General features: G+C 36.9%; 1 protein-coding gene across 5 annotated transcripts in view; it reads right to left on the bottom strand.

Moving 5' to 3' along the window:
* Positions 1 to 13,794, bottom strand: part of LOC100141776 (zinc finger protein 1) — a 193,074-nt gene that overhangs the window by 126,500 nt on the left and 52,780 nt on the right. The window contains exon 1 of one of the 5 annotated variants that reach the window (XM_008200526.3): positions 6,290 to 6,416. The exons of the other annotated variants lie outside the window; for them this stretch is intronic. Coding sequence (XP_008198748.1) covers positions 6,290 to 6,329 — 40 coding nt within the window. The 5' untranslated portion in view covers positions 6,330 to 6,416. Of the gene's footprint in view, positions 1 to 6,289; positions 6,417 to 13,794 lie in introns of those variants that run through there. 5 annotated transcript variants of the gene reach the window in all.

Raw genomic sequence — 13,794 nt, 5'->3', positions numbered from 1 at the left:
AGATCAAATTACATAAGAAAAGTACCATTATAAGTACCTGAAAGATTTATTATAAGAATTGTAGTGGAATTTTCAGCATTTTTCGTTTTTATCTAAATAATCACTACATTTATCTAGTAATATCTTCTAATCTAATATGCGGAAACTACTATAAGTCACATATTCGAAATCCACAGATAAAACTACATAAGAAAAGTACCACTTCATGCGATAGAAAAATTTATTGTAGAAGTTGAAGAGCAATTTCCAGCATTTTTCGTTTTTGCCTGAGGCACCTCGACATATATGTGACGACATCTTTCAATCTAGTGGGTAGAGACAATTTTAAGTCACAAATTTGGAATCCCCAGATCAAATTACATGAGAAAAGTACCATTTTCATTAATATAAAAAATTATTCTAAAAGCTGAAGTAGAGTTTCCAGTATTTTTCGTTTTTGCCTAAGGCACCACGACATATATGTGGCGGTATCTTTCCATCTGGTGGGCGGAGACAACTTCAAGTCACAGATTCGGAATCCGCAGATCAAATTACATAAAAAAGTACCATTTTACATTTTGAAAAAAATTATTATAAAAGCTGTAGTGGAATTTCTAGCATTTTTCGTTTTTGCCTAAGTAACCATTTCAAAAATGTGGCGATATCTTAAAATCTAGTGAGCGGAGCCAACTTTAAGTCACAAATTCGGCATCTCCTGATCGAATTACATAGAAAACGTGCGATTTAAAATAATAATAAAAAATATTCACTGAGTTTGAACCGATTTTCAAACATATTTTACGCATTTCAAGTTTCCAAATCTTTTATTTATATTGTGGATGATTCAAAACCTAGTGGTTTTGGGTCAACTTTAAGCGACTAATTCAAAATGTGCGAACAAAAATTCTATTCTAGTTATTTAGCGTGAACAAAGTGTATTTCTTGAAGCTTGACTAAGTTGTTTCAAAAAAGCATGAGCATGTCTAAAACCGGTGGGCGGAGCTAGTTACAAATGTCTAAATCAATTTTACTGGACGTTTTAATGTTCAAAAAAACGATTTTATGACGAGTAAAAATTTACAACCGTGAAGAAAAAAACGTGAATTGAATTAGCTCTCACTTAAAAGTTTGTTTGTCTCCTCTGGCAATTTTCACCTATCTCTTTCCGTTTGTCCGGCAAGACAACGGCACTTAAATCGCATTTTGCCGATAGGACCGGACATATATTTATCGCAATCATTAACAAATTGGAAGGAAATTACGTTCGTCTATTTACTCCAAGTTTTATCACTCCGAGACAAGTTCTGGCAAAAAGGGAAGAATTACGGTACAACTTGGAAACATTCGACGATTTATAACACATTTGGCGTATCAAAAACTCTTAATCCCAAAGTTAAAACAGTCGCGATTTGTCGTATTGTTAAGAGTGACAGATGCGAGAAAAAAACATCACGAAATTGAGACGTATAGTGAGAAATTTGGGATGGGTCGAGTGAACGTGACAAGATGGAGAGAATCTATTAGGGAGCTGCTTTCGGTGAGTGACTCCATTTATACCTGTCTTAGAGGCAGGTGGAACTCAACACCTGACACTAAATGGGCGGCCAATGGAACGCCGACACGAGATGATTTCCCAAATGGAAGCCAAACGAAAATAAATTGACACGACACAAAAAATCACGAAAAATTCCACACATTTTTAAAAATATACTTCATCGATTGTCTTCAAAAATAGAAAAATCATTCAACTTTCTTATAAAAAAAATTTTTCATACACGTGCTGATATCTCCCGATCTAGTAGGCGTAGACAATTTTAAGTCACAGATTTGAAATCCTCAGATCAAACTACATAAGAAAATTCCCATTTTGAATCATAGAAAAATTTATTTTAAAATTTAAAGTGAAATTTCCAGTATTTTCCGTTTTAGCGTAAATAATCACTATATACATGTGTCGATTTCTTCTGATTTAGTGAGCGGATATAATTTTAAATCACAGATTCGAAATTCCCAGATCAAATCACATAATAAAAGTACTATTTTACGCAGTTGATAAATTTATTGTAAACTCTGACGTGAAATTTTCAACATTTTTCGATTTTACGACAGTCATCACTACATATAAGTGCCCATATCTCCTAATCAAGTGGGCGTATGCAATTTTAAGTTACAAATTTGGAATCCTCAGATCAAATTACATAAGAAAAGTACCATCTTAAGTAGTAGAAACATTTATTATAAAAGTTGACGTGGAATTTCCAGCATTTTTCGTTTTTGCGACTAACTTCACTATATATAAGTGCCAATAAGTTCAAATCTGCAAGTCGTAGGTTAATATAGGTTACAAATTCGGAATCCTCAGATCAAATTACATAAGAAAAGTGTCCTTTTAAGTTGGAAAAAAAATTATTGTACAAGCTGTACAACATGTGCCCATATCACCTGATCTAGTAATCGTAGACAATTTTAAGTTGCATATTCGGAATCCTCAGATAAAGCTACATGAGGAAAGTACCGATTTAGGTAACAGAAAAATTTATTGTAACAGCTGAAGTTTTCCAGAATTTTTCAACTTTACCCAATCAACACCTATTTATACGTGTCCCTAATTTTGAATGTAGAATACGGAGCCGATTGTGGTTTATAGATTCGCTATCTCTAGATTAAATTAGATCAGTTTTCATAAAAAAGTGTCATCTAAGGCAAAATTAAGAAACTTGATCCGATTTTCTATCATAATTTTGAAAACTTTTCAATGAGTTCTCGAAACCGAAAGTGGTTTAAATTTAGTTTTTAATGAAATGCGTTTGTAATTGAGTAAACTATTTTGACACGTGAGTTATGAAGTAGTAAAAAATGGCATTCATCAGTTGAAAAGTGTCGACGTCCGAATCCCACGTTTCGTCAGTCGTTAAACCTCCTACAAACGATCTTTTGTCAAGCATCCCACAATTAAACATCGTTCAAGTCGGAAAAAACATCAAGTTTAATATGTTTCCGTGTCCCGAGCCTGTCTCGATCGAACACAAAAATAGTAACGTACCGAGAAAATTTGCAAATAGCATTTTTGGCTCGCCTCCAAAATGCCACAATTCATCATTCTCTAATATCCGAACGTAAGTAGTAAGTGTACGTTTCGAATTACCTTAAGCGTGACAGAAAAATTCCCCCAACAAAGGTGGTCTAACACACAACATTCGCGGAATTACGAGCGAGTTATTTTCGTATGGTTAACATCTCGCGTTCAGAAAGCGGTATTAAACCGCGGGGGTCTCGTAATATTTTAACACCGGATCATTTATCTTTCGGTTTCTTAAACTTTATAGTTAATTAAGAGTCTAATTTACACGTAACGCGGGTTTCTGGCCTATTATTAATAGTTTCGAGCGCTTATAAATTTCAGTCGTGTTATGTTTACGGAATTTTTCATACGTTTAATTGCGTTTTCTTGCCAATTTGAAGACGACGTTCAGGTAGGAGGGCAAAGGAGGGAACTTACTACTCGTGTCGCGAGTCTTTGATGACATAAGGGACTTTGGGTCAGAGGTTACCTTGTGGAACGATCGCTAAACAGATTACTTCATTTACTGCGAGGCCACAAAGTGTGCCTCTCGCAGGAAAAGACCCAAATAAAACTCTTTACCCCAAGTCGAAATTTCAACAAGAAAAATTATGACACCACCAAACAAGATTTTTCAATTTTAATTTGCCTCAACTTCTATAACTACGTTTTTTCTTACTTTAAATTGTAATTTTATTATGTATTTCGACAAGTAAACGCCAAATCTGTCACCTAAATCTGGCTATTTCTTCTAAATTTGAAAATATTGGAACATATAGGCAGTTATTCAGTGAGCAAAAACGAAAAATGATGGAAATTCCACGTCAGTTTTTACAATAAATTTATCTGCTCCAGAAAATGGTACTTTTCTTATGTAATTTGATCCGTGGATTCCGAATCTGTAACTTAAAATTGCGTACGCCTACTATATTAGGAGATATTGGCACTTATATGTAGTGATTATTGAGGCAAAAATGAAAAATGATGGAAATTCCTCGTCAACTTTTACAATAAATTTTTCTGCTCTATAAGATGGTACTTTACTTATGTAATGCGATCTGTAAATTCCGAATCTGTAACTTAAAATTGTGTACGCCCATTAGATTAGGAGATATTGGCAGTTATATGTAGTGATGTTTGAGGCAAAAACGAAGAATGATGGAAATTCAAAGGCAGATTTTATAATAAATTTTTCTGCGACTTAAAATGGTACTCTTCTTATGTGATTTGTCCCAAGGATTCAGAATCTGTGACCTAAAATAGTCTACGCCCACTAGATTGGGAGATATCAGCATATGAATATGTTGATGCTTTGCTCAAAAACGAAAGTTGACCCCAACTTCTGTGATAAATTTATTAATTGTCTAAAATGGTACTTTTCCTTACTTGAATAGCTCGATTGGAATGTTATTGTTTAAAAAATTGGGAGTTATTTTTGACTCGAGAAAAGGAAATCTAAGATTTAAAATTGCCTGTAGTTGAAAAATTTGAATCAACAATGTAAACTGAATTTAGATATTCATATCGTTCTCTGAGCCGGAGTTTAATGTAATTTTTATTAAAAAAAATGAAATAAAATATATTCTTATATAGCAACCCCTCGCCGTTCAGGCTTCTTTCCCTCTCTTTTATTATATTTACGCTCTAATAAAACTCTCATTATTTGCAATGTTTATTACAATTGCTTAATAGTCCGCTATAAATCCAAATTCGTGCGGGTGAAACCGACATCCAGAGCCGAAGCACACGCCACATAAAGGCGCTCCTTATTTGATTAAATGAATAATTTAATTGCTTAAACGAAGCCGCTTTGCGGAAACGGAAGTCAACCGACTCCACTTTATGGAAGCTTTCGAAAATGCTAATTACGTAATAAGGTAACCTTTCAAAACGAACATTTTATCGAGACTCAAAGAGCACCCCTCTTGTGCAAATTTGCACAAAAAGCGCAAAAATAACAACTACAATTAGTATTCTTGGCGGAAAATTACAATTATGCACTAGGACAAAAGGTAAAACTGCTGGAAATTGGATCCAACTCGAGACACAAATTTTTCCAACGTCTCAAACTGCACTTTTCATATGCTAATTGATCCGAAATTTTCAAATTGGGCGCCGAAAACTAGCTGCGCTCACTCGATTTCAAAATATCTGCTGATTTGGCAACCCCTTAAGTAAAATTTAGAGAAACCTGGAAAGTCAGCCAGAACGACAAAAATATTTTGATTTGTTCGTCTAAATGGCACTTTTCTTATGTAAATTGAACCAAATTTTACGAAAATGCTAGTTAAAATCAGCTCCGCCCACTAGTTCGCAAGATATCAGCAAATGGAAGTGTTAGCTATGTGAGAAAAACTGAAAACACTGGCAAATCAGCTCAAATCGAGCAGTGAATTTTTTTAATCACTTGTATTGTACATTTCTTAAGTAATTTGATCCAGAATTTATAAATTTGTTAATTAAAACCAGCCCCACCAACTTGTTTAAAAAATATTTGTTGATTGTCTCTAGTTTTGATCTAATCTTGAAAAAAAACTGGAAAATCGCCCTAGACTCCAAAAATAAATTTTTGTGTTGACTAAAATGGCACTTTTATTATGTCATTTTGTACAAGAATCGTAGAAATGGCCACTAAAATTAGCCCCGCCCACAATATCAGCTGAAACATTTTTTGACAAAAACAAAAATTTAAAATACCGGAAAATGGGCTCTAATTTTGCACATAAAATTATATGCTGCCTCAAATTGCATTTTTTTTTTGGTGTAGATTGGTCCAGAGTTACCAAATTTGGTACTTGAAAGTACCACGGCCTGCTCGATTCCGCGATACGGAGTGAAACGTGGCCATCTGGGATCACTTGACAAATTCTTTTTTCACCGCAATTTGACACGATAGGAATACAATTTAGCCGTCATTCCATAAAATTTAATCAACGTCGGACGATATCTGCTCGCCAATAATTAATTTTATCTAATAGGTATTTTCTCGGCGCCGGGAGTTTTTATACGTCGTCATATTGAAACACTAGAGACTAATGGAGATTTATGTAGGTGATTTCTGGGTTATTATTCAATAAATTACCGCCCCGGTTATAATGAACAGGGCCCTTAATTAGTGCTGAACCTGATATAACCACGGACATTGCCCAGTTACGACCACTTGATTAGTTTAATTTGTATCCGAGAATCTCGATATACCCTCGAGACGTACTCTGTTCCTATAATTTTTTTTTAATTTGTCTTCTTTACCTAACAATATTCGACGAATGTTGGACTGTTTGTATCGCATCGCACACACACACGAATAAAAAAGGTCACCAGCACAGGTCAAGTCCACAAATAATACTAAACCGTTTCATTAGTCAAACAGGAGAGAGAGGCAATTGATAAGTGATGCTCTTATCACCAGCTTATTCATTAGAAATGTTGATGGTCAGTTTAACCTAATTTCCGAGAGAGAGTGATAAGATGTTGTTACCAAAGCACCTTGGCTTATACAGGGGCAAACCACACAAACAGACTTAATGAATTCTTAAAAACTAAATCATAGGTACAACAAAGTTCCAGTCTGACTTATAAGCACCTAAGTTACTTATTTTTTCTGTTAGAACCCTAATGCCGTCTGTTTTGCATTTCGGCAATAGACCTGTGGTTCTTTAAATCCATTTTTACTTAATTTGTATTCAATTTTAAACCAAATAAAGCTCCAATCTGCCTCAAAATCATTCAAAAAACCTATTTTTTTTGCTAATCATTTCATTACTTCTGCTTCACCAAACGTCATATTTTCAATATTGTACAAAATGCGATTCCTAAGTAAAAATTGTGAGTTCCTGAACGAAAAAAGCTCTAGTTTGACTAAAAATCATAAAATAGTTGTGTTTTTTCTGTCAAATTACCTATTGCTTCACGTTTTCTGTTTTGAGTCAAGTCAAAATCTCGTTAAGTGAGCGCCATCCGTTGTAAAATTTACGACTGGTTCCCGCAGACCTTGCCAATAATCATGTGTAGTAAATTCGGCGTTCAAGAGCCGTCCCAAGTCTTGTAAACTAATCTCCTATCTGGTGTTAAAGTGAAGTTTGTATGTCGTCGCACATGACTGGCTATCACGGTGACCGCTGAACAGTGCTTCCTTCAAGATGGCAACATGCCGACCTGACACTTTCCCCGCCCGATTCCAGAACCGTACTCTCCTTCCCTCGTCCCCTTAACCCACCCCTTGGACATTTCCTCGCCCTTTGAAACCGTCCCTGTCTTCAAACTCAATAATCGCGTGCAGCAGGTGCAAAGGAGAGGTGTCAGCACGGTCACAGCAGCCTCAATAAATGAGGTAATTCCGACGCCGCCACCGCAAGCCTTACCTAGGGTGGCCCTTTTCGCGTGATTTAATCCCGACACCTGAGTACATTGGCCGTCGCGGCCAACTAAATGGAATTGGTCACATCTGGCACGAGGAGTGCAGGAGCGGAATTAAACGCCGCTCTTTGTCTGGATGCATATGCATTGTATCCCACCTCAAGTAACCCTCGTCTGCCATCTGCCAGTCACCGGGTACCTTGTTCGACGCTCCCTTCCCGTTACGAATGCTTCAATCCAATTTAGAAGTGATTGCAATCTGCCCTGTACCCCAATCAATAGATATACGAGAGGCTACGTGGCTGCACATTGTCCCGAACGAACAATAACACCACGAGACTCACTAACGTGTTTATAACTAAGCGCTAGACAACTTTTAACTGCGCAACATCAAAATAAAAAATTAAACCAGAAAAAATCAACCAAAAATCGCATTTTATTGGCCCAAGGACCTACCTCCTCAAAGCTTAATAGAAGCAATAACAATTCCGACAGAAAATTTATAATTATCTGATGATTTCTACCCAAATCTCAGCTTTTTTCGTTCAGGAACCCACAATTTTTGTGAAGGAATGGCATTCTGTACAATATTAAAAATATGACGTTTGGTGAAACTGAAGTAATGTGATGATTATTACAGAAAATAAGTTTTTTAAATGATTTTGAGGCAAATTGAATAGACGTTAACAAAACTATGTTCTATGTGCAGGCTAAAAATTTACAAAAACTGACGCTCTACAATACTCAAAAACATAAAACTTGACGAAATACATAATCTGACTGAAAAAATAGAATTATGTGATGATTTTTAGTTAAACTAGAGCTTCATTCGTTCAGGAATCTACAATTTCTCTCGTGGAATCGTATTTTGTACAATATTAAAAATATGACGATTGGTAAAACAAAAGTGATGAAATGATTAGCAGAAAAAAGAAGTTTGTTGCATGATTCTGAGGCAGATCTGAGCTTTATTGTGTTTAAAATTACAAATAACTTAATTAAAACCGGGTTCTAAAGAGCTATAGACATATTGTCAAAACTTGATCCAGACGGCATGGGACTTTTAGCCGAAAAAATAAGTTGAGTAGAAGCTTGTTAGTAAGACTGGAGCTTATTAACAATAAAATGTGAGCAATAAAAGAATTATTGCAAGGAACCCTCTTGATTTAATCAATTTTTCTCGGAAATATGTTTATAACTAGAAGGTGTCTGTTCACAATAGTAATTTACTTAGCACCGGAACGCGTAAAAAGCATCTCGTTTGTCGCCCCTCTCCCTCCTATCGCGTTCTATTTTCCGCCTTACATTTATTCCAGAATGAGTGATTGTTTACGAAAGGAACATCAACTGCCTTTCATGAGAAAAGATGTGCACTTAACCTGTAGTCTCTCGCGTCCTTTTGAAAAATGGAGCACTCGTCCGGCGCCACAAATCAAAACAAAAATATTTCCTCGTCTCTCATTTAAGGTGAGGCCGAATGGTCTAATCCCGATTCCGCACCGTAAACTTCCACCCAGCTTAAACTTAAACGATCAACGTCCACTTTAATCCCAAATCTGAAGATGCTTGATCTTGGATGCCGTAAACCTGCCCAATCCCCGGGAATAATCCATTTAACCTGACATAACTTTGTCGTTAAAACTATCGGTGGTTGGCTTCGCTCGACTGCTTTCTTCATTACCTATCTCAACGCGAATTCTTATCTTTGCGTTTACCTCCACCTAATCCGAGTGCGTCCAGCGTTCTGTTCCGGACGGTAATTCCCGCTATCACGTCCTGCCAGGCCCTGCTTCACACTCGGTTGACCGCCGGTCTCGCGTTACGTGCTCGAATAGGTAGCTGCCACACTTGGGATTACTCCAAACCGAACCTCGATTTTGATTTTCTTGTAAATTACGAGTGGCCGCCTCGGCTAATTGCGACACGCGATCGAACTAAGCCGCAATGATTGATTACAGGCTCTATACACGCATTTTTCAAGGTCGTTACCCCTTACTACTACCAATAGACGAAATAAGCCCAACACTGGATTAGAAGGCAATCCCCAGCTTTGTTTCACCAAAAACTCAAAACAAACTAGCCTAAATATAACTCATCTTATATCCAGGTTATAGGTTTTTTGAGCGGAAAATTGTGTAGATGCAAGACAACACCCAACAGAAGAAATAAGCTCTAGAAGCGATTTTTAGGCAATCTAGAGCTTTGTTTCACCAAAAACCCACAAAAAACATGCAAAAACTGATGCACCATAATACGCAAAAACACAAAACTTGAAGCAATACATAATTTGACCGAAAAAATAGAATTGTATGATGATTTTTAGACAAACTAGAGCTTTGTTCGCTTCGGAATCCAGAATTTTAGCAAATTCCCGAATGAAAAAAATTATATTGATGAGATAACACAGAAAACCGAATTATGAGCAAATATCGCATCAAAGTTCGTTGATCGCCTCACTCAAAACATTTTGACAAGTCGGTTGACGGTCTACTAATTAACTCTTCACACCTGCGTCGCGCGAATTGTTCGTGTTAACAGCTCTATTATTGTCCCTCGTCTGTGCGAAGCGATAAAATTATTAATAAATTACGAAAATACAACGTGAAAAGGGTGTCTGTCGTAAATCACAGGTAAATGTCTCGAGGGGCGTGAAAAGTTTGAATTACACCACCATCTAATGGAGATTTAAGTGGACGATAATCAAACCGTTTTATACGATTGATGATATCGCAAAGTATGATGTTGCCACATGCATTCGAACTAATGAATTAAAATTGTCAGCGCAAGAAATTTCAATTTTGGAACAATGCCACGCAAATGCACTCGTAAAAACCGACACTAACTCTATTAGTGGAAATGCAACGAGACAAAAAATTTGAAGATAATAATAGTGGTGATATTATTAATAGGGCGATCGGCGATCCAAATAAATTTAGTTTAAGTGGGCACTTTTATTAGAAAGGACATACTGCATGGAAACAAACTAGAAGCAATAACACTGTTAATAGAAAAATTGGATTTTATTCACAATTTTAAGCAAGACCAGAACTTTGTTTAGCCCCAAATTGACAAATTCGGTCTAAGGATCCGGTTATAGGTCATTTGAGGTGTATATATATATAGATGCAATAACAAGGTTTATAGAAAAAATACGTTCTACAGTGCATTTTAAAAAAGACCAGAGCTTTTTACTGCTTAATGTTGAAAAAATCGTGCAAGGAACGCAATTTAGGTCACTGGAACCTACAATCAAGTTGAAAAAATCCGATGCTCCTTGCTAATTAAGGTCGTCGAGTTTACATATCCCCCGGCCCGTTTTCGGCTGATCGTGGAAACAGTAAACAATAACCGTGTAGCAGGGCATGTACGTGAAGCGTGAATAAAAAGCTACCGGTCGTCGAGTGAGAACAAAGCTCCCTGAGTCGGACTTGGATCAGCATGAAACCCTTTCGCCTGCGGCGGCCACTCCTGTCATAAAACTACCCTCCGATCACTGTTTCAATATAGGTAAAGCGGTGCAAACAATCGATAATGCTTGAAGCAAAACCGCATCGTATACGCTCCCGATTTTAATAATAAATTCGTTAGGAGAGTCTTTGTAATTTCGGCGAGTTTGAAAAGACCGAAGATAAACATCGAGTCCAGCAGCAGCACACGACTGACGATAATCACCGGTATTGTGGAGCGACCGCCTCAGGCCATTCATCGGTCAATCAGCGTCGATACTTACCGTTGAATAGGTCACGTGCCGGCTTTGAGCCACACGTGCCAGATGAGACCAGGTGGAACGACCACCGTTCTCACGACCACAATCAACGCACTATTATGAGACCTGAAAGTTTTTACAACGGACTGTACGCGCGATTTAACATTAATTAAACGGATGTGAATTATCGCGACGGGACAATAACTGCAGGTAATCAATTATCAAACAAATTTTGATTCCGTTATTTATGATTCGAGACTAGTCAGCATTCCACAAAGGCACACAATAAAATCAAACCCCAGTCAAAAGTTAACCCACCCAAAAAAACTATATTTTCCACCAATTCAACTGTTCCGTGTCAAAGCTAGTCAATTTTTAGCACTCTTATGCCTGATCTCACTTAAAATCAACCAAGTGTCTTAATTTTTCTATTAAAATCGTTATTGCGTCTATTGCTAATTTCACCAATATACCTAACATGACCCAAAATCAGATTCCTCGCCAGATTTTGGCAACTTCAAGCAAAACGAAGCTCAGGTCCTACTTACAGTGCCAGAGAGAACTTATTTTTTCTATTAACTCAACTGTAACTTCTACTTTATTTTTTTCGTTATATACCGTACGACCCGTTCCTGGGTAAACCTAGTCAATTTTAAGCATTGTTAAGCACCGATCTGACTTTCAAATCAATCGGTGGTCTTAATTTTTCTATCACAATTTTTATTGCATCAATTGCTGATTTAACATATATACCTAAGGTAACCCAAAATCAGGTTCCTAGCCCGACCTTGGCAACTTTAAGTGAAATAAAGCTCAAGTCTTTCTTACAATGTCAGAGAGAGTTTATTTCTTCTATTAATTTAATTATTGTATCTATTTTTGGTTTTAAGAGTAACTTGACCTGTTTGTTTCACTAGATTGGCTACGAAAAGGGAGTAATAGAGGAATGAGTAGAAAAAATAAGTTGCAGCGTTTGTTTGAGGCCTGCTCCGGCTTTATTTAGTTTTAATTTGTCGGAATTGGGTTAGGGAAGGCTCGGACTTGAAGAAAGTGAATAGACTATTATTTTTTCGTCGTTGGAAGGGTGAACTCATCGAGATTGTTTTGTTCGTTGAGTGTTTTCGGCGCCAAAATCTCGGAATAATAGCAGCTAATTGCTTTTAAGTTCGGACAGGTGAATGATTTTAGCTTGATTGTCGTTAAAAAATCGTTGTTTTCGCCTTTGGCGTCGTGACTAATAGATTGTTTGTGGAAAGTGAGTGTGGCTTATTAAAGTTTCATTTATATACGGAACAATTTAGTGTAAAGTCTGCATACAATGTATTAGTGTTGGACGGAAATTAAGTGCACAAATATCCCAGTTGCAAAATAACGATCGTGTGTGGTGTATTTAGGGAGTATTTATGACAAGTTGAAATATCAACGGTTCGTTACAAATAAGTCGATTATATTTAGAATTTCATACACGAAAACATGGCTTTTTGCGTGGAAAAATTCGCAGAGGCTTTCGAACTTACTTAACGTAATGAAGACACGCTAACTCAATTTAAACTCGAATTTGGCTATACAGGGGAAAGCATTAATGAGAAAGAATAAGTTAGTAGGTGTATTAGCTCGAGCTAAAGTAAAAGTTTGTGGAGCGAGTCCGGGTCGCCTACCTATCACTTACCATGCAAATTAAATAATTACAAAGTAGGTAGTACACGGGATGATACATTTACGACGGATGATGCTCAAAGTACCTCGACGAGGGAAACCAACTTTTATAATTATCGAACTTGCGCCACTTCCTTATACATATTTTAATCATTTTTAACACCAACATCCATTCATAAATATCAAGCAGAAGCCACAACAAAATACCTCTCATCGATCATTTTCATACAAATCAAGGACATACTACACAAACACAAAAGCAGTAACAATAAGAACAGTAATAGAAAACTTAGGTTGTGTTGGACGTTTATTTGAAATTCGGAGCTTGACATTTGTAAAATATGGCAAAAACTTTGCAAGGATCATGCTCTTAGGATATAGGCTCGAAATTAATTAAGAGCTACAACAAGTTTGATAGAAAAAATAGGCTCTTTGGTTGAAATTGGAGGAGTCCTGAGCTTTTTTCGCCTTACCATTGGCTAGATTTGGCCAGGAAGGCAACTTATTGTTATATATCAGGGCTCAAATCGCTTCCACTTTGTTTGCATGCGTGTTCCGCGTATTCTCTCCAAACTTAGTCATTTTTCAGTTGGGATTTACTTTATTTTGAGTAAATAAAGTGTCATTTTTCTCCCAGTTGGCCGGCTAAAAATTCACCTGTCCATTAAAGCTCACCGAGTCCCTAATCCTGCCTTTTCCGTGGAGTTTCTTGTTTGGCCGTAGAAAAATCTCATTTTGATAAACCGGCGGTCATTAATCACCGGTTTTATCTGAACGTGACATGAAAGGATGTCTCGCATCACGTTGGCTTTGACCGTTGCAGTCTCACCGGTGGTGGAAGCGGAAACGTACAAGTCCCACGCCAATCTACGCCGACTTAGATACTATATCCCTCAAAAAAAAATTCATCCACTCGCCAACTTGTTTAACTTTTTAATTGGAAGAGGCGTGGATCGGCTCGTAAATCAGAGTGGTTTATTTTCGGACCGGTGGAGCTATCTGTCGGAGGACGGTCGAAGTTGAGATAAGGGACGGC

The sequence above is a fragment of the Tribolium castaneum genome, chromosome 7, assembly GCF_031307605.1.
Source record: "Tribolium castaneum strain GA2 chromosome 7, icTriCast1.1, whole genome shotgun sequence".
Classification (NCBI taxonomy): Eukaryota; Metazoa; Arthropoda; class Insecta; order Coleoptera; family Tenebrionidae; genus Tribolium; species Tribolium castaneum.
The sequence above is the reverse complement of the archived record's forward strand: the minus strand, read 5'-3'. Positions and strand labels throughout refer to the sequence as shown.